Source organism: Oreochromis niloticus, linkage group LG16 (assembly GCF_001858045.2).
Source record: "Oreochromis niloticus isolate F11D_XX linkage group LG16, O_niloticus_UMD_NMBU, whole genome shotgun sequence".
NCBI classification, from domain to species: Eukaryota; Metazoa; Chordata; class Actinopteri; order Cichliformes; family Cichlidae; genus Oreochromis; species Oreochromis niloticus.
Window position 1 is genome coordinate 22,513,869 of NC_031987.2, and position 19,816 is coordinate 22,533,684.

The following is a 19,816-nucleotide window of genomic DNA, read 5'->3' on the forward strand; positions in this document are numbered from 1 at the left end:
TATCACTGCAATAGCTAATGCATTTTACATAACCAGAAGGCAGCCAAAGGTTTTCTCGAGCTGGACAACATACAGCTCGGCTTCACCTCCTGTCCTGCTGCTGCCCCTGCTACCGCCTTCCTCTATTTCAAACACATTTCATAAAATTTTATTGGTGGGAGTTAAAAGCGGAGCTGTGCTCTGCGGCTCCCGCCAGACTCGACGCTGTGCTACAGAACAAAGTGCCGGTTCAGCTGGTGTTTATGTGCGCCCGTTTGTCCTCAGCGCGAGGATCCTCATGATAAACCAAGGTGACACACACCAACCCTGCAGCACTAACTCACCGTCCATTACCCTGCATCAATCTGAGTGTGTGTGTTTGCGCGCGCGTGTGTGTTCGTGTAGGTGAGTGTCTGCCAACGAGACCAATAAAACGAGCCTGGTGTAGCGTCGTATTAACAGCCAGTCCTAACTAAGAATCTTTAAACTAATCAACGCTAATTGCAACAAATGCAAGCAAAGCAAATACACCCGAGAATCCTGAAGCAAATGAACACTAAGAACCTTGAGGTGTGCCCGGTTGTCACAAATGAAATCAGAAGTCCTGTATTGTCATTGGCGGAGAATCGTCTCCTCATACACTTCTTAATGTACCGCCCTCTGGTTTGAAGGAGGTACACTAAAAAGGTAGCAACAGGCCAATGAATACAAAACATAGTCGCAAATATTACACACCCATACTTGGCACATACTTGTGTGTGAATACTTATAAAAGCTGAGCCGGCCTAACCACTTTGTTAGCAACAACGATCATTGCCTTTTTTGGAGAACTCAGGGTAGGACACGCTGGGTGGAAATTAACGGAATATTATCTGGCTATCTATGACACAGTCCCTGAATTAATTTTAAATCCATAGCATAAAACAGAATAACCACAATCACAATGCCAAACGCGACAAAAGCACATATCCATCATATTATGACTGAGAAAAAACAGACTGATTACCAACATATGAGTAAGCATTTCTGAGTAATGAATACTTCTGATTTAAGGATCTATTTTAATACAGAAAAGCAGGGTTGTAGCAGTTATTTGATCAACAGTGGAAAGCTCACTTGAATGCACAAACAACTCCCCTTATATTTATATATCAGGAGACATTTTGTTCATAATCTCAGGAATGCAAAGAGCATGTGATACACGAGCTCTTTATCTGATGTCTTTGCTCGATGTCTATTGTTACACATGCTTGTCGTGCAAACTACACCAATAAACACTCAATTAAACTGTTCTTACCAAAATACGTTAGCCACCAGGCTTGGAAATCACAAAGTGATCCATCTGATTGGGACTCACCCTGGTCAGAGAAAGAAAAGCGGCACAGTTTTTACAACCGCTGAAAACAAAAAAAAGACTGCGTGTGTGTTTAGTGGAAGACACAAGAGTAACTCACCATGACATATGCTACGCTGTCAAAGAAGGCCGCTACAGTCAGGCTAAGAATCATCTTCTGTACAGTGGAAATTAAAAAAAAGACACAAAGAATTATTCTCTAAGAAAACATCCAAGGTGGAAAAAAAAAGACTGCGCATTTATATTCACTTAGAGAGAAGGGGCAAATTATTGTTCGAATGATCACTGATGTAACTGACAGACTGGGATCCCTGGTGACAACTCGGTGAAAATATCACATACGATAGAGTCTCCGTATTTCCACTCGCTTTAGAGCAAAATCATTGTATTTTATATGAAATGAATCAATAATCTGTACGCTGCAGAATTTCCAGAGGGAAGGTTGTGCTCGCCAGATGTTAGTTAAATTCTGCCTGTAAAGGTGGTAACGCAGTGTGGAAGTGGCTGCACACAAAAAGACAAATGAACAAACAAACACACACACACACAGAGTATTTTATCAATTTGCGTCCCACAGTGACCCGGCCAAGGCTACAGAGCAGGAGGAGGGGTGGGGAGGATGGGGGTGAACAGAGAGAGGTGGAGACAGGAAAAGAGCGCAGGAGGGCCTTGAGAGCACTAAAGACTATTGACTGACAGATAACCTTTGAAAGTGGATGGACTACAGGAGAAGGTTTATGTGGCATAAGAGGAGCAGAGGAGGAGGATGAGGAGGAGGAAGAGCATTAGGGATGTGAGGTCACTCCCTGCAACCTGCTCCAGAGGTAATAGGATCCATCAGAGCCCCACACTAAGCTGTCATTTACTTCAGATTAAGAGGATAATATGCACTGCTGCTAAACCTGACATTCCTGCTGGACCGGCTTTAAAAAACACAAAAAATTCCACATGGTCTCAAAAACACAAAACAGAAAGAGCAGCACACTGGAGAAAAAGCTAGCCAACATTTTTTATATATATTTAAACTTCTTCATTTGGAGAGAGAAAAAACAAATAAAGAAAAAACCCAAGACGGCAACCACTATCGCAGAATGACCATTAAGTCAATTAACTCCACATTTCATTAATCTGGTGCATTTTAATTGGATTCAATTATGCCAAGATTTGCCATGGCTAATTAAACATCTTTCTGCTGGCAATGAAGCAAACAGGAATGGAAAAGAAGTGTCAAACACATACTGAACACCGTAGGTACAAATTTACCTGCGCCAAAGAGTGATACCTGCGAAGCAGCCAGATTACAAACAGCATGAAAACGCTGAGGAGAGAGAAGAAAAACATCAGTGAGATTGGCTAATTACAAGGGCACCGGTTTGAGCATTACAGGCCAATTACTGCTCTATACATCATCACAACTCCAGCACGTAACCCTGCAGGCTCTCTTGTACCCTTAACTGCTAATACTGTTTAGCTTGTAGTAAGATCACTAAGCATGAAAGCTTGTTTAGGCTGAAATTAATAAAAACTAAACCGCTACGGCTTGCTTAGAGTCGTGTGAAGGGCCTAATCCGTGTCAACAAAGGACCACCAGAGCTAAATGTTGTAAAGTCAAAGCAGTATGAATGCTAGAGTCCAATATATGAACTGCTAACTAAAATAATTGTCCACTTAAACTCTTAATGCTACCAGCCTGGGGGTTCAGAAAATTTGATATAAATTATTTAGTTTCATTACAATTTTCAATGATTTTTTTCTACCTACGTAAGCAACCTCAAGGCTCACTGAAAGCTTTACATGGACAGTGTTCATTATTATGTCATCCACCCCAACACAACCCACATCATCTCCAATAATGATTGCAAAAAAGATCATCAAGCACTCTTAATTATATTCTATAAATGTTATATGACTGGATGTATAATTAGCAGCTTAGCCAAATATGTAACACTGTGGAAAGGCCACTGACCTATCAAGCAAATTATCACCAACATCAAATACCACTAACACCTACATACTGTGTTGGAAAATATCACTGACTGTACTAGATAATGCACTGATGGCCACTTGATTACATTAATTTATCTATTCATAGATGAGTAAGTAGTACTCTTAATGAAATGTCAAGCAAACAGGACACAGAAGGGTGATTTTTGGGTTTGATCTACAACTTCGCTAAGTCTGAGAACACAAGCACTGCAATTTCATTTTCATTGTCAATGTAGCTCAAAATACTGCAGTCATCGCTTGTGTTATGGAATCTTTTTCAATTTTAATCAAGTCCTTCTTCAACTCTGTGGCTCTGGTTACGAGCACAAATTTTAGATCAGTGTGAGCAGTGCAAATGCGATGCACACATCATCCTTTTGTCATCCTTAATTTGAGAAACACCCTTCAACCATGTTTTGAGTATTGACATTGCATAATTTATCCATCAGAGGGCACTCTGAAACTTCCTTGTCACACCTTTGGAACACCAAAAACAAAGCAACCAGCTGATCCGTGCAAATCAGTCAGGGTGTAAACAAGTAAATAAACGACACATAAGAAATATTTTTTTGTGTCTGAAAGGGGAAAAAAAAAATCAGATTTCTTTTTTATATTGCCAAACACCAATATTGGTACCGGTCTTCAAAATTCTCACATCACTCAAGCTGTATATCTTAAATACTTAGCAATGTAGAAAAAAAAGTCAACCCCTGAACACAAAGAATAATTTGAGCAAGATATAAGTCAAAATATATTCACCATCCTACTAATGAGAAGGTTCCTGTGGCTCGCTTTACTGTTAAAATCACCTGTAAAACAAAAAAAAAAGAATCTATTAGTGTCCAGGTCACGTGCACTAATCATAAAAACAACATATAAACATCTTCAGCTGATTATGCGTACTCCTTGTAGTGTACTCTGTGTGTTGTACTGGAAGCACTGGAAAGCACTAGAAGCACGTACGGCATCAGATGTACAAACGCTGTGCCTGATAAGCTCAGGCTACACATCTGCCATTTGTTCTAGCATGTGTTCTCTGTGTTTGTGTACATAAATGCAAACGTGCAAGCTAAAAAAAAAAGAACAGGATTTGCATACACTTATGGCAACCTGGGCATCAAAACTGGAGGCACCTGACACATCTACAGTGTTCATGAACCTATTCCACCTATTTTAATGCACTATAAAGAAAGGGCTTCTGAGACAGCTTTGGGAAATGAAACACAGACACGGCTAGAACCTGACACTCCACATTTTCTGCTAAAAGCTCTGTGCAACCTGAAACTGATCTCAGAAAGTGAAAGAATGATGAGAATGAATTATATGCGAGTCAGTCCTGTAAGCTTCTGGGTAGATGAACGGGCCAGCAGCAGAAGCCTTGCATACAAAACAGACAACGGCACGTCCGCACAATCCGACGTGCAACATCGCTGCACTGGCCCTTTGCACATGTCCAACACGTGTTTTCTCGGAAGGGACGCATCAACAATAACAAGGAGCTCCTTTGATCAGTCTGATAATCACTTCTGCAAAAACACTGCTGCGTCATATCTAGCCCTTTCAAAAAAGAAGGAAATTTACTGCAAAAAATTAAGTCTTCCTTTAATGCATAACTTAGAAGCTAAGGCTTTCAAAGGCTTTAAGATAGGAAAGATTTCATTTACTTAAAGGCATATTCTTCAAACATTCTTTTTTGTCTGTGTGGCCTTCCTGTTGTCTTCGTTTCATGTGAAGGACTTTCCAATGTAGCACTGCAGGAATGTTAACAACGCTCAGGGTACAAAAGTTCATAATTCCATTTTTTAATTTTTTTTCTCCTCATATCATAGTTGTGAGTTTTACCTCTGAGTCTTATTCCTACTAAAAGCTGACAAAGTAATGAACCTTCAGTGAAAACAGCCTTATTTTAACATATATGGCTGTTTACAATGCAGCAGAATCCATTCAGAGGGTCGGTGTATATTTGTTGCCATATGTCTCCTTCCACTTATCTTGATCTGGTATTAAATGATGACTTCAATTATTGAGGAAAAAGGCTGTCATATTTTCAAAAAGCCGCAACCAGACCTGATTACTGCTAGACCTGCTCAACTGACAAATCAGTTAAATATAATCTATCTAACAAAGTGAAGTAGGCTATAAGATCTCAAGATGCAACACAAGTAACAATCATGCCAGAATCTAAAGAAACAGTTTAGAAACAAAGACATCGATATCTGTCAGTCTGGAAAGGGTTACAAAGCCACTTCTAAGGCTTTAGGACTCCAGTGATCCACAGTGAACCTTCCCAGGAGCGTCTGGCCCACCAAAATTACCTCAAGATGATCAACGGATGATCCAGGAGGTCACAAAAGAATCCAAAACAAAATCTAAAGAACTGCAGGCCTCACCAGCCTCATGATTCAAGGCAAAAAAAAAAAGCTGCTTAACAAAACAAACAAAAGTTCATCTCACATTTGCCAAGAAACATCGTGATGAAAATACTGTGTGGACTGACGAGACAAAAGCTCAACTTTTCTGGAAGGTTTGAGTTACATATACTAAAATGTCAAACATGGTGGTGGTCGTGTGATGGTCGGGGGCTGCTTTGCTGCTTCAGATGTTGATGTAATCACAACTTCTGCTCTCTACCATAAAATCCTGAAGGAGAATGTCTGGCCCTGAAGGTCAAGTTCAACCTAAGTTATGCAGCAGGACGATGAAGCACAAAACACACAAGCAAGTCCACCTATGAATGGCTCACAAAAAACAAAAATCAAAATCAAATTGGAATGGTCTAATTAAAGTCTGGACTTAAATCTGATTTCTGAAATCTGAAAGGCTCATTGCCAGTTATTGCAAATGCTTGACTGCAGGTCGTGCTGCAGCGAGCAGGTTTAGGGAGCAAATATTTTTTCCACACAGGGATAGGCAGGTTTAGCTAACTTTAAAAACTGTATTTTGCATTTAGCTGGGTTATTCTTGTCACATTATAATTTGATCTGAAACATTTGTGTGAGAAAAAATACACCAAAAAAAAAAAAGTCAAGATGGGGAAGCATGGTAGACGATGAGTCAAGGTGTTGCTAAGCCCACAAAAACATGTGCATTAACATCTTTCCCACAATCTTTAATAATGAGAGGATAAAATAAGAAATCGATGAATAAAAACTGTCTGAAAACTCAGATAGCTACCTTCTTTACTGAGGAACATCTGTATGTGGGTTAGTCAGCTATTTCCCCGGAAATTGCAGTTACCTTTGCATCATTACTGATCTGGGCACCGCACAAGACAGCCCTACTGCAGCACACTTTATCAAGCGCAGCTGAGCTGCTGCAAGAACTGATGATAACCTGCAGCCTGATACTGCTGGCACGTAAGACCCACACCTACTCACACAAGCAAGTTCAGTGTACCAGAAAAAGTACTGATTTTGTCTTTCCAATCTAATCTCCCAAGCTCATGTCAACTTTGGTTTAGGCAGAAAGCTACACCTGATAAATTTATTTATCAATGACCTTTTAAAGAGTGCACACTCCATACCACCTGTATGTTTAGTGCCTTATAGTATCCAGGTTTGGCACTTGAATTTGCAGAGAGGTGCTGATTGAACCCTCAAGCCGCTTTGAGTTTAGGGTCATTGTTTGCCATGTCTCTCTGTCTCTTTTTTTTTTTAGGTAAATATTAGCACAGGGCTGACAGATGCTGTCTCAACATTTGCGCTTTCTGTCATAGGGCAGTTCAACACCACTACAGCCCCAAAGCAGCAGAGGAATGACACAGAGTTTGAGTCGCCAGAGTGCAGGGTTTGGCCTTGGATTAGAGATAAGAGGAGCAGTTTCTATGTAGCCTACCATCAGGCTTTCAATCCAGATTAAGCAAAGAACAGGGGGCCAGCAACAAGAACAAAGATGTGAAGTGATATGGGGAAATTTGAGGAGGTTAAACACCAGCAGTATTCTTAATTAGCTTCAAAGGACTGGTGGCAGGCAGAGGAGATTCAGCAGTTCAGACAGATGATGCCCTTTGCCAACCCCCTGCTGAAGAAGAGACTGATCTTCATGAAGCAACTGCTGTTGCCATAGTAAACCCCCCCCCCCAAAAAACCCACAACTCTCTGACACATTTTGACACTATACAAGCACCATAATATTCAAAGAAGTAGTGAGTTTTGTGAGGGCAATGAACAGCAATCAGATATTCAGAATATAAAACTGTATCACTGACCGCAGATATGCTGTCAATATCTGCATAAAACTCTGTTACATTATTCTATCACTGCATAATTACTACTGATGTATTAACATGTTAGCACTACCTTCATGTTGTACAAACATTAACTGTTTCAAACAGACTGGGTAGTTTCATTTATAGGAGCATAAACAGCCGCTGCTAATAAATTAATATTGTGGAGTAAAAGCTACTGAGCCATTCTACAAGGACACCTCTGGTCCCACCCAGGAACTTGAAAATATTCCATGCACAAAATACTAAAACATACATTTGCTGTGTAAACTACACTTGCTCTCCAACAAAATGTAAAGTTAGCTTTATAAAGGGGTACCAAAATATTATTTAAAATATAAAATAGCTCTTGAGAACCCCCGAAATGACATTTTGTCTTGTCCCAACTTCCTGATGCCCAAACTGCATGTCAAGAGGTAAAATTAGTTATAAATCCAATTTTTATGTGGCTTTGATTTCTTCATACATGTCTCTTATAACTGTTAAACAATTTTATTTGCCACCAACCTAATTTAAAGAACAGTAATTATGCACGACCCGACGTGCAAGCCTGCTACCAAAATTTGTTTAGCGTTTAAAAGGAAAAGAACAAACAGTGATATGGCATAACAAACAGAATGTGATATGATCAGATCATGTGCGAACACCACGGGTAAAACAAAGGTCAGTCAGTCTTTTGTGTTTCTGTCCTGATCAGATCGAGACTGTCACTCTAACCAATGGAACTCCGCTACCAAAATAACCAAAACAAGACAAATTAATTTCAGTTTCCTTCCTTTGTTTAGGTAACTCCATTTAGCTTGCATCCTTTCCTGAAAAAGACTAATTCTAGGTCTAGCACTACTATAAATCTGAAGAGAAAAAAAACTCACTGCAAATAAATGTTAAAAATTCAGTATATTTAAACCTTGTTATATTATTTTAATTAATAACAATATTTTATCTCAAATCTCAAAAGCGTTTAATCTATTGCCTTTGTATAGTTTGAATTATAAAATGTATTTGAACAAAGACTTGTGTATACATTGTGAAAATCTGAATGAAAGAATAAAAGGTGTGATAATTTGAAAAGTTGCTTACATTAAAATAAATTAAGCCTTGTCTGAATTTGCATTGAATTTGAATGAGTATTCAGCATAATGATGACTATCTTTTACTTACATTAACTTGGTGGTCAGGATTATTTAAGGAATATTTTTCAAAATCTACTTTTTCTAGTTTTGGTAAAGTAAATGAACTTGGTTTTAGTAAACGAGCTGCCCAATGATAGCACACAAAAATTTAAATATCTCATTAAAAACTGTACCTTTGAGGCCCCAACTGGACAAATATTTTTAAGTTTTCCTGTTTGTTTCCCTTAAACATGTACCATAAATTGATAAAATTACTAAATTGGCTCACGTATCATTTTTAACATAGACCAACATATGAACGCACTCTTTCCAAGCCTACGGCTTAGATATAAACTAAGATATGTTAACAATACGTATTGACAGTAGTGTTTCACAGTGTAAGGCTGGTTAAGTGTGGTTGAGTCCAGTTATCGTTTAATGAGCCAGTGGACCTGACAGTAGGTTTCTGAAATGACGTTAACGTTGATTAGCCGCAGCTAGCATGGGAGATGCCTATGAAATCGAGTGAAGTGTCAAAGCTTAGCAGCGGGAACCAAGCAGGGGTTAGGTCTCTGTTTATCAACTAATCAGTGAACTAAAAACAGGATGGGTCATTTCCTTTACTCTCTTTTAATCAGCAAAGTCCCCCAGAAGAGAAAAAATGGTGAAACGTTTTGCGGCTAACTAGCTAATTAGCTAAAAGCGGAAGTTTAACTGACGTCAACTACTTACGCATTGATAGTCTTCTGAATCAGTGCTAAAAAATATGCAGCTTGAATCGTTACTTTTTGACTTTGGATCTGGACTGGCCATTTTTGATTCGCAGCGATTTTCAGCCAATTTCGCTTCGATTTGTTTTTATTTTGCTGTAGCTTTCCATGTACTTCCTGTTTCTACCGTGTGCGCAAAGGGACAAAACTGATAGACACTGTTTGCGAACAAATCGAGTGCAGAGGTTTTGTAGCCCATGCTTCTGAAAGCCATACAAAAATATGTTTTTTGGAAAGTACAGTGATGAGGTAAGGCTTTGATCAGGTGTTCTGACCCACTATTTTCACATTAGAGATTGTATATGTGTGTGTGAGTGTGTGTGTGCACGAGTATGTTTATATATGTATATATCTGTAAATTTGTATATCTTTTGGCGTGTTAGTGGGGTTATAAATGCAAATACATGCAACAAAAGAAGAATTTATGATGGATGGGGCATAAACAGAAAGAAAGAGTGTTGATGATTAGTTACCAAAGAGTGGAAAGGGGTGGGATTAAATGAGCTTATGCTTCCTCCTACTCCCTTTTGAACATGCAAGTTATTTATAAGTATTATTGTTTTGTTTTCGTTTTGTTTTGCTAGCTTTTGTCTCTCTTTTTTCTCTGTTGTTGTTGTTGTACTATTTTAATATGTTCAAAATAAATGTAGAATACAATACAATACCTCTGTTCTCCAGTTTAACAAAGGGACAATAAAGCAGAAACATTACCTGTCCTGATGTGTTATGGTGAAATGTGTAAGGTTTATATGACCATAAAAATATGATGAAATAACAAGATTGTTTTTATTATAGTATAACATCTCCCCAAAATTAAAAGAACCTTTACGCTGAGTAAGCTAGTGAATGTTCACATGAACAAAGTTTTGCATTGTTATGTTTATTTAAGCAGGATATCTCATACCAGTTAACCTGCAGTATACAACTAAGAGGTCGGAAAGTCCCCCGTGTCTAACGTGATTATGGGCACAAACAATTAAACAAACATAAACAAGCACACTCCACAAAACATGACCTTATGATTCCATTAAAGCATTACTGTCTGGTGACTGACAACAAAAGCCTTTCTGGTAGTTTCTGTTAGTCATTTTAAGGTTGAGATTAAGATAAGATTGTACTATCTCAGCGGATGTTTTTACAAACTGCCAGCTCATTTAGATTACCGATAAATTTAGCAAAGCATGTTACCTTTGTCCTTCGCGTGGGCAGGGTTTAGATTTTGTGCAAAAACTCTGAGATGTATTTTCAAAGTGTGTCTGTTTGAAGATTTTTTTGTGGACTAAGCTCTATTTATATACATTTTTAAGGATGTGTAAATTTAATGTTTCTCTGAAACAAGACAGGCAAGAGAAAATTAAGTTTTGTGTCTCCATATTGGAGTGGTTTACACATTCACTTAACAACCTAATGATTCCCAGTTCATTCGTAGGAGGAAGCACTATTCCTTTTGGGACTGCATCAGGAAGAGCATTTGCCATATCAAACAGGCAGAGATACCCAGTGTGGCAGCCATTAGTAGCTTTCTACTAGTTATTGTAGATTTTGTTCATGCAGTGCATTGGGTATAATTAAATATACAAGTTAAATAAAAGTCAAAAGAAAACATGTTTATTTCAGTTATCTGTAGAGAGCTTGGCTGCATCACAGAGATGAATGTATTAAGCGCGCTTCATTCCTCGAATGTCACCTTTCCTTTCAAATTGCCTTATTAGCTGAGAAATTTGCTGATGATTGTGGCTTTTTGTTTTCTGCAGTTCTACACAAGTGTGAATGAGAGAGAATCAAAGTGGAAAGCGGGTGTGTGCATTCCTGTTGACCTATTGTTATACTGGAACTCCAGCTGTACCTGCTGGTCTTTGAGGTTGTCACTGCCTCAGTGAAGGAAATCTGTTTTCTGGGTGTTACATAAGTGTGTAACAATGTGTAATACATGTGTATATTCACAACAGATTGGCACTCCTTTTCATGCGTTCCAAAATGCTTACACACTACAAAATGCTTAGTTTGATGAAAGTAGTTACAGAGCACACTTAACTGCCATATTTATCCCCAGACTGCAGGAAAATGCTGATTGAACAGTGTCATTTAAAATATTTTACATATTTTCTTTCTGTGTCATACATTTAGTTAGTTGGAAATATTCAGAGGAAACGATGAGATTTTAAGAAAAGGAAGTAACAAGTCTTTCTCAATGCATTCAAAGACATGTAATATTATCAGCCTTTTCTCACATGCTAACTAGTTTCAGAGCCCAGTTGGGTTAAGGTGTTGTCACTCGAAACTTAACTGACAGGTAGCATTCCTATTCCTGCAGGGAACTCTGAGCCCACTTCTACTATATAAAACAGTTTTAAATTCCAAATGACTGAATGCAGTTGTGGTAAATCTGAAAGTGAGAATACCTTTCTATGAATCTTTTGGTTTTTAACCTCAGAGGTTATCATAGCACGAACAAAACTGTAGTATTGTCGGGTAAGGCTGCATATTTTGGCAGTCTATTGACTGCAAATACAAAAAGATCAACTAATTCCCTTGCTGGTTTTGAGATCCACCTTTCTCCAGAGATTGTCTTTAAAAAATATAGACAATGCTACAGTGTCATAACCTGTTTTTTTTATTCAACAAGAACACAAATGATCAAAAAACAAAAAGAAACAAACAAAATTGCAATTGAGCAACAAAATATTTGGGTGTTACGATAAAATAACTAGAACAAAACTCATCCTTTATCTGTCACCAGCTGACAAGAACTCAGAACAATGACTTTACACAACCATCATCACAAATGAAACTGTGAGATAACCAATCGTTTTTAAAAGTCAAGGGTTGAAGCTGAATGCAACCAAGAAGTCTGGATGTTTCCATTCTCTCTGTTTTGTAATGTATAACCTGGCTCTTTCCATCTCTGGATGCATGTTCATGTTGCATGTTATTTTAAAAAGATGGTTCAAGTTTATAATGCATCATTTGTGGCAACTGTTAACATTACCAACACTCTGAATGTTTAAGAATAGCCTACAGGCTTTCATTGTGATCAAAAGAGGAAAGATCAGTTGTTTTAGGTGTTCAGCTTTAAAGCAAATCACAAGTACAAACCAAGAAATAACTCAATTTTTTGCGCTCTTTATTCAATAGTTATTCAATTTGTATAGTATCTGTTCACACCAGTCACCTCAAGGAACTTTAGATTGTAAGGTGAAGACCCTACAATAATATAGAAACCACAACAATCACACAATCAACAAGCGCCTGGTGACAGTGGGAAGGAAAAACTCCCTTTTAACAGGAAGAAACTGGCAGCAGACCCAGGCTCAAGGCAGGGCAACCATCTGCCACAAAGGTTGGGAGTGAGGGGAGGGAGACAGAACAAAAGACACGCTATAATAATCTCCCACTTTTTATCTAAAATGTAAAACTGCAGTGATTTTACAAAAAGAAAAAACAAAACAGAACAAGAGCAATAAGTTTCTATAAAAGTTTATTTTAAAGACAAATATTACCAAGTACAAAAATGGGGCATAAGGTGCATACAAAAGCATCGACTTAAATTGACAGATGGACATAACAGGGTAAAATTACAATAACTAATGTGTCTCATGGAAAACCTCATTATTCTCCATCCAGAAGAATTATCCATCGTTTCCAGTTCATTGACCATGTAGGACATGAGGCGATCATGGGCAGCTACAATAAGCATCTGCCTCCTTCCAAAGAACTTAACATGAGACACATTAGACTAAAAGGAACAACAGTACACACATACAGTTCATCTGAACACACTAACATCATCAGCATCGCAGATAGGATGCTAAGTCTTTTGTCAGTATCCCTGTCAGTGAGGCGGTTCAGAAGAACAGTCAAAGATCTTACAGACCACTTCTTCTCCAACTTTGAAATAACATCTGGCTCTTAAACATACAGACTGAGGTAATAAATTACACATTAAATAAAAGGCTTAAATACGTTTCATCTGTGGATCACTTGAGCTGAAAGCATTCTGCGTGCGACACTTTGGAGTGCAAAAATATAGTCAAGTGTGATGAGCACGCAAATGCTTTCTCCAAGATCAACACATCTACAGTCAAGACCACAGAGTAGACCAACACCATTTAGGCCTGTAGATAAAAATAGCTGCTTTCTTTTCTACCATTCAAATGTTTGTCCATAAATTTCATCAGTAGTAACAGCAGCAGCAGCATGAAGGCCTATTCAAAGAAGACACTTTTGTCATTCAGTTAACGAAAAGATTCTGTGCGTCAAAGTTTATCTGGGCTCTGGGATTCTACTGGCCCCAACCTCCGATGCCAAGTTCCTTCTTGTAGCGCTTGGTGAGAGTGTTAGCCTGGTCCGTGAGCTTGGACAACACCATTTGCAGCCCGGTGAGATGGTACTGGAACTGGCTCTGCAGATTCTCGTCCTCAATCTCGTCTTCCTCCTCGGATGATGAGGCTGAAGAGACGGAGGACATCGACATCGAGGAGTGAGAGCGAGTGACTTTCATGCTCTCCTTGCGCGTCTCGTCAGAGGTGCCGCGCCTGACTCCCCACTCGATCTCCCCGCGGATAGATTTAAGCAGCTGGTAGTAGCTGTACATGTCCCCCTCGTCCTCCTCTGATTTCAGAGAGCTCATCTGGCTGTCCTCATCCAGCGGGACGTCCCGCAGCAGGCTGGGCAACAGGATGGTCTGGTCCATGTTGTTTACGGCCCCGATGAAGCTGTTCATGGCGTTGAAGAGGGAGTTTTTCTGGGTTGTGGTTTCTTGCAGCTGCATCATCATCTTGGCGGTAGTTGGGGGTTTTTTTTTCCTAAACGTGAAAGCAATGATCCGAATGTCTTGTCTCGCTTTCCTCTCTTCTGTGCGTGCCCAGCTGTAATACCGCGCTGATCGGCTTTACGAAGAGGCTGCTTGTCTGTTAATACTCCAGCGAAGACTGGTTGCCCTCAAGCAATCACGCGACTTGTTCTGGTAGTCGTGCTCGGTTCTTGAGCTTTATCGCTCAGTTGCTTGCTCTTCTCGATCGTTCTGAAACGTGTCGAAAGCGCTGGGACATATATATACACACAGGTAGTTTCAAGGCGGTGCCTCAACCTGTTTGTCGAGTTCTACCAAGAGTAATCGGATCCAAATGACCTGAAATGGCATAGAGCAGAGAACAGAGGTTTGGCACTTTTTCTAGAAAAGGCGTGGCTTTACGTTGACAGGTAGACTAGAACATTCCACAGTAAGCCTCAAACACCGATGCAAAGCTCGAGAAAAAACTCAAAATCGAGCTCAAACGTCAATTAAAGCCGACTACACACCATGTTTCACCGTGCGTATTTACGCGTAACAATTTCATCCCAAACTTCACTTACTGTGCAGCGTTCCCTCCTGTGAACCTACAGTGTACCGCTGTCTTCCGGTAAAAAAGTCGCTGAGATTACATCACCACATCCCACATTCTGTTCCGATGAAGCACACAGCTGAGGCACGCAGGGTGAGGCTGCAGCGTGCGGACCGGTTTTATGAATATTCATTATCCAAGCCATCAGCCCATCACTTTGGTTTCCAGGCAAACCAATCATGAGCCGGAGGCGGGACAAGTCCGAGTTTGACCAATGAGGAGACGGTAGTCGTGCACAGAGCACAGAAGCAACACGTGGAAGAAGTCCTTCCAACTGTGTATATTTATAGTATAGTTATTGGAATGCTTGAGAGCTCGACCACGTAGTGCCTGTTTTCTGTATGTGAGAGACACTCCGGTAAAACTGGTACTAATGTAGAGTCACTGGGTTCATGATCTGGAGTAAAAAGCACAGGCAGCAGGTCTACAGCAGTGACATCAGCAAATTATAAGCAGCGGTATAATAGAAGTATTCAGTGGTTCTTTATCTGTATTAAACGTTAGTATAAGTGTTTACTGTTGCAGGTGGAGGGGGTGTAGCCTGTGTTAAATACTTTATAAAGCTGGGTGTTTTATTCCTGAGTTTCAACGTTGGGGTGTGTCACCTGCAAACAGTCATTACACAATTAATGCTTTAAGAAAGGGGGAAGAGGGGAAAGTAATGTCCTGCAACATCTATCGCTCAATTATCTTTGAATTTTAATTCCTTTTTCTCTTTGTGGATCAGGTTTTATTTGGTTTGATAGCACAGGGAAGTTGCCTGGTGTCCTCTTATGCTAATCATATTTAAAGTATGCTATAATACTGTCAACTAGTTTTTTCATAAAGCAATTTCTTTTTTTGGTGTATTTTGTGTACAAAATACCCATACTAGGCAGAAATACCATGGATACTGTGTATCTATGGCAACAAAAATGCAATTAAAGTAACAAAAAATGTGATTAGAGTACAAGTTTACTCGTTACTGAGTACCAGTCTCACACTAACAGAAATATAACAGGCCTGCTGAACTCCTCTCGGGGTAATTTAGTCCATAAACCAGGTGCAGCGCTGTCAAGGTTTGTGAGATTACACTTAAAATCTGAACTGTTGCACCAGCCTGTTTCCAGCAGTGGTGGTGGGTAGCTGATTTTCGTCTGCCCTTCAGCTGCTGGTAAACAGGGGAACTCCCACACAGCCCCTGCATCAGAAATAGCCCAGCATTAGTACTTGATACATTAGGTGCACCCGGTGGGAGTCTGAAATCTGAGCTTTGGTAAACACTTCTGGCCAAGGTGAAACTGTACAAACACGTTTTCCACGTACCACCATCAGCAAAAATAAAATTCCACCATGTTGACAGGCGTTAAATCAAAATGTGTTAAATCAAAACAGGGATAAGCTCATATGAATGATATTAGGATGAGTCGGAAGTTAAAGCACGGATAAAGGGGTGGCCTGAATCATGCTGTGTGCCTTGGAGATGATGTATGCGGGCACGGTTTGTTCTAGATTCTTTGTAAATGCATCAGCACTCAAGAAGTCTCACTCAGCAAGAATTGTGAGAATGTGAAGACAAAAACCTGTTTGTTGGGTTTCTGTCTCTCTGTGTTTCATAATCTACCTACAGCTTCTCTTTGTTATGTCCCTTGTCATATCGTTTCCATCACAGTTCCTTACCCCACACCCAGCGGTGGAGGAAGTATTCCTTTTTAAGTAGGGTTACAATAGGGCATTGTAAAGAAAAAAATGTATGCTTTATTAATGAAACATACTTAAAGTATGAGATTCAAACTACTCACTATGTAAGCAGAAAGGTTGCGTGTCACTATTCTGTCGCTCTATAACATATTATTGAGTCATACTAATTCAAGTTAAGCAATAACTCATTTGTACTTCTTTAAATTATAATGCAAAAGTTAGCATGACAAAACTACAATATTTCCCTGTGAATTGCAGTATAAGCAAAATGTAGCATTGATGAAAGCATATAAGCGTTAATGTAATGCTGCTTTTGTATATTTTTGTTGACTTTCACTGTACTCTGTGTTTTATCATCTGTTTCAGTGCCCTAAACATATTTAAATACAGCAATATGCAAAAGTCTAAAGCCAGCCTTCATTTCTTTATATTTTGCAAGGAAAATGAGAACTAGGTGCAGAGATTTATTGAAACATGTGCAAACATGTATGGAAATACAGTACAAAAGGCAAAAAGAGAGTCTGTGCAGCTCTGACAAGCTTGATAATCAATAGTTTGACCACCTTTTTTCTTCAGCACAGTAGTCTTCAGGAAGAGTTCTCTGGGATTCTTTAACAATCCTTTTGTTCTGTTCTCTGTTAAAATGATCCACACTGCTTCAGTAATGTTGAGGCCTGTGTTCTGGGGAGGCCAATCCATGGCTGATAGTGTTCCTTTGTGTGTTTTTCTATTCATCTATGCCCTTTGGTGCATTCTCGGTGTGTTTGGGATCATTGTCATTCTTGTCATTGTTTATCTGTTGTGTTTTAAGCCTGACATTTCTTCTTTTTCCTTTCAGTTTTCCAGTTTCCTCAAATTTTGTTAAGGACACTCTGCACAGCATGCCGAGATGTGTAAACTGTGTTTTTAATAGATTCAACTACACACATGGGAACAAATGATTTGTTTTTACAACATGCGACTAGTAACAAAGTGCCTGATGATTCAATTTAAAACCATTTCTTTGCTAAGTTGCCACAACACTGGTTCATCCCTTGAGTTAGGTGCATTTTTTGTGCTTGAATGATTCATAGGTCAGTGTTAAATGGCTTAACAAACCCTGGAGAAGCCTGGAGAACTATCACTCAAGACCACTTTAAGAAAAAATTAAAAGAAAGTCTAGCTCCTTGGAAGGAAACTATAAAGAAAGGAGGGCGGCTCAAGATTTTTGCACAGTACTGTGCTATAGAGTGAAGGCAAAATATTGAAGAAGGAAAATGTGAATGCTTAAACAAAGGACCTTTTCTGGATAAAAGCAAATGTGCTTGGAGCCTTGTCCCTGTCCCACATCCCTCCCGTCCCAAAACTGCAAAGCCTCATGAAAACAAATGAACTAATCTTAGTGCTGCTTTGAAGATTAGCTGATCCCAGATCTAGTTAAGAAAAAAAAGAAGCAGGTCAGCAGAGCAAATGTGCACCACTGCAGAGGAGAGATGGGAAACTGGAGCTGGCTTTGCTTTCTCAACAGACCTGTCAGTCATGGGCCCCACCTCACTGAATTCCTCTATTCTCCCGTGAAAGGCCTTTCCACTTGTCAGAGGACGTACCGCGTCTGAATGCAACAACCAAACCTGGATCAGTTCGGGAGAGTTTCTCGATTGTGTGTCATGTCAGGAGCTGAGCATCCACCGATTACGGCGGGTGTCATCATCATCCCCGAGGCTTCAAAGAGTGAGGGAGAGAGAGGAGATAGAGGAGGAGGGGGTGGAGGTGGTGGGGAGAGAGGGTTGGAGTGGTGTGCTGAGCTATAGGAACAGGCAGCTTGAGTGGGAACTCTAGTACTTGTCATCACAACTGCATGTTGCTGAAAAGTGTGAGGCAGGGGTGTCTGAGTTAAGCGGGGAAGCTTGAGGCGAAGCAGCAACAGCAATTAGAACAACAACAGCTGCGAGAACAACAGCGACAACAGCTCCCATCACAAACAGACAGGTGGAATGGGGCAGGCCTCCTATATTACTTTATAAGACAGTAAATAAGGCATCACCGTGGGGTGCAGACGGTAGGGTGTGGGTGTGTGTCTGTTTGTGTGTGTGAAAGGAAGGCGAGGAAGCTTAAGTGCTCCCCCTGCAAGTTTTGGAAATGAAATTCATAATAAGATCATATTAAAGCAGTCAAAGTAATTCCTGTCGTGGATTTAATAAGATTTTTAATCAGATTAATCTGCCATTTAAAAAAAAACAGCTTGTCTTTCATACTGAACCTCGTGCGCTGCTTAAGGCTGGCAGCCATCACTGAGACAAATCAGGAGCAGCGCCCAATGTAGCACATTAGCATTTACGACAATAAATGGGAACCTTCTAATGACATAATGTTTTCAGGTAAGAAGGACTTCAGACATTTGGGATACCACTGAGGTTATGACAGGGATTTGAAAACTTTAAAACGATACTAGAGTGAGTGATCTCCCTGTTTTTGTACAGTTGTTGGATTTCATGTAATATTGTAACTTATTTGTAAATTTTAAGCACATTTGGACTATTTATTTATCCCAAAGGACTCCGTTAACACGCATTTCAAAGCTGTGGACCTTTGTGTTTTTAAAAGGACTAAAAATAATGAAGCTGTTTGAGCGTCAGGAGGAGAATTTCGGGATTGCTGAATGTATCAACACCTTGCCACAGCGACCTTGGTTAAGATTGGTTTTTGGTTTTCTTTTCAGATTTCTGCGTCTTTGACTTATTGAATAAAACATCTTACTGATGACTGTTTGTTGTGCAATGAACTCTCTAAACTCTGCAGAGTAAACTGAACAGTGCAGTCATGAAACCCATGAAAACAATGACGTATGTCCTCGGCGCAGGACAATGTAACTGCTAAAGCCCATCGGAGGAAAGCGGTCGTCACTTTTAAATATGTCACTGTACTTTTCCGACTTTGGCAGCGTCCCGATGCTTTTGAGAAAAGTCCCTGCCAAACTACAATAACTAGGTCAAGTCAAGCTGCTTAAACGAAGGCTTAAAGTGAGGTAGGCGCAATTTCATAGGGAAAGAGCCTCGTGCACACCATCGCATTTAGGGGAAAAATAGGATGCGGCGTGGTTATACTAAGCTAAAATGAACGCAGTCGTAGCAGTTAACTTTTTTTTCCCCATCATCATTATTGCTCTAAACTGTTTTAGAGGGACATGATTCAACTGTACGGTCATTTTGAGGCTGCAGGTATTGAACTTTATTGCAATATTCTGACCTAATTAACACAGCCCAACAAACGGGCTTTAAAGGATATTAAAAGAGACTTGAGGCTTTCCCACAGAGTCTGGTTATAATTTTCAGTCTGGGGGTGATGGG

General features: G+C 39.8%; 2 protein-coding genes across 4 annotated transcripts in view; both read right to left on the reverse strand.

Annotated features, from left to right (window-relative positions):
• Window positions 1-9,586, reverse strand: part of si:dkey-100n23.5 (cyclic AMP receptor-like protein A) — a 52,395-nt gene extending 42,809 nt beyond the window's left edge. For 2 of the 3 annotated variants that reach the window (XR_269936.3, XM_005475480.3), the window contains exons 1-5: window positions 9,389-9,586; window positions 4,079-4,128; window positions 2,597-2,651; window positions 1,434-1,490; window positions 1,277-1,337 (exon numbers count right to left, since the gene is read on the reverse strand). Coding sequence is in view for 2 of the 3 variants with exons in the window: in XM_005475480.3 (XP_005475537.1) it covers window positions 1,277-1,337; window positions 1,434-1,490; window positions 2,597-2,651; window positions 4,079-4,128; window positions 9,389-9,469 (304 nt within the window). In the remaining variant the exon portion in view is untranslated. The remainder of the gene's footprint in view (window positions 1-1,276; window positions 1,338-1,433; window positions 1,491-2,596; window positions 2,652-4,078; window positions 4,129-9,388) is intronic. The other variant, XM_005475482.3, reaches the window with a different exon arrangement.
• Window positions 9,587-12,887: 3,301 nt separating this feature from the next.
• Window positions 12,888-14,938, reverse strand: mid1ip1a (MID1 interacting protein 1a). Its single transcript, XM_003451604.5, has 2 exons — window positions 14,782-14,938; window positions 12,888-14,557 (listed from the first exon to the last, which is right to left on the reverse strand). Exon 2 carries the CDS (start codon window positions 14,201-14,203, stop codon window positions 13,709-13,711), a length of 495 nt encoding a protein of 164 aa, XP_003451652.1. The 5' UTR covers window positions 14,204-14,557; window positions 14,782-14,938; the 3' UTR covers window positions 12,888-13,708.
• Between the last annotated feature and the right edge of the window lie 4,878 nt (window positions 14,939-19,816).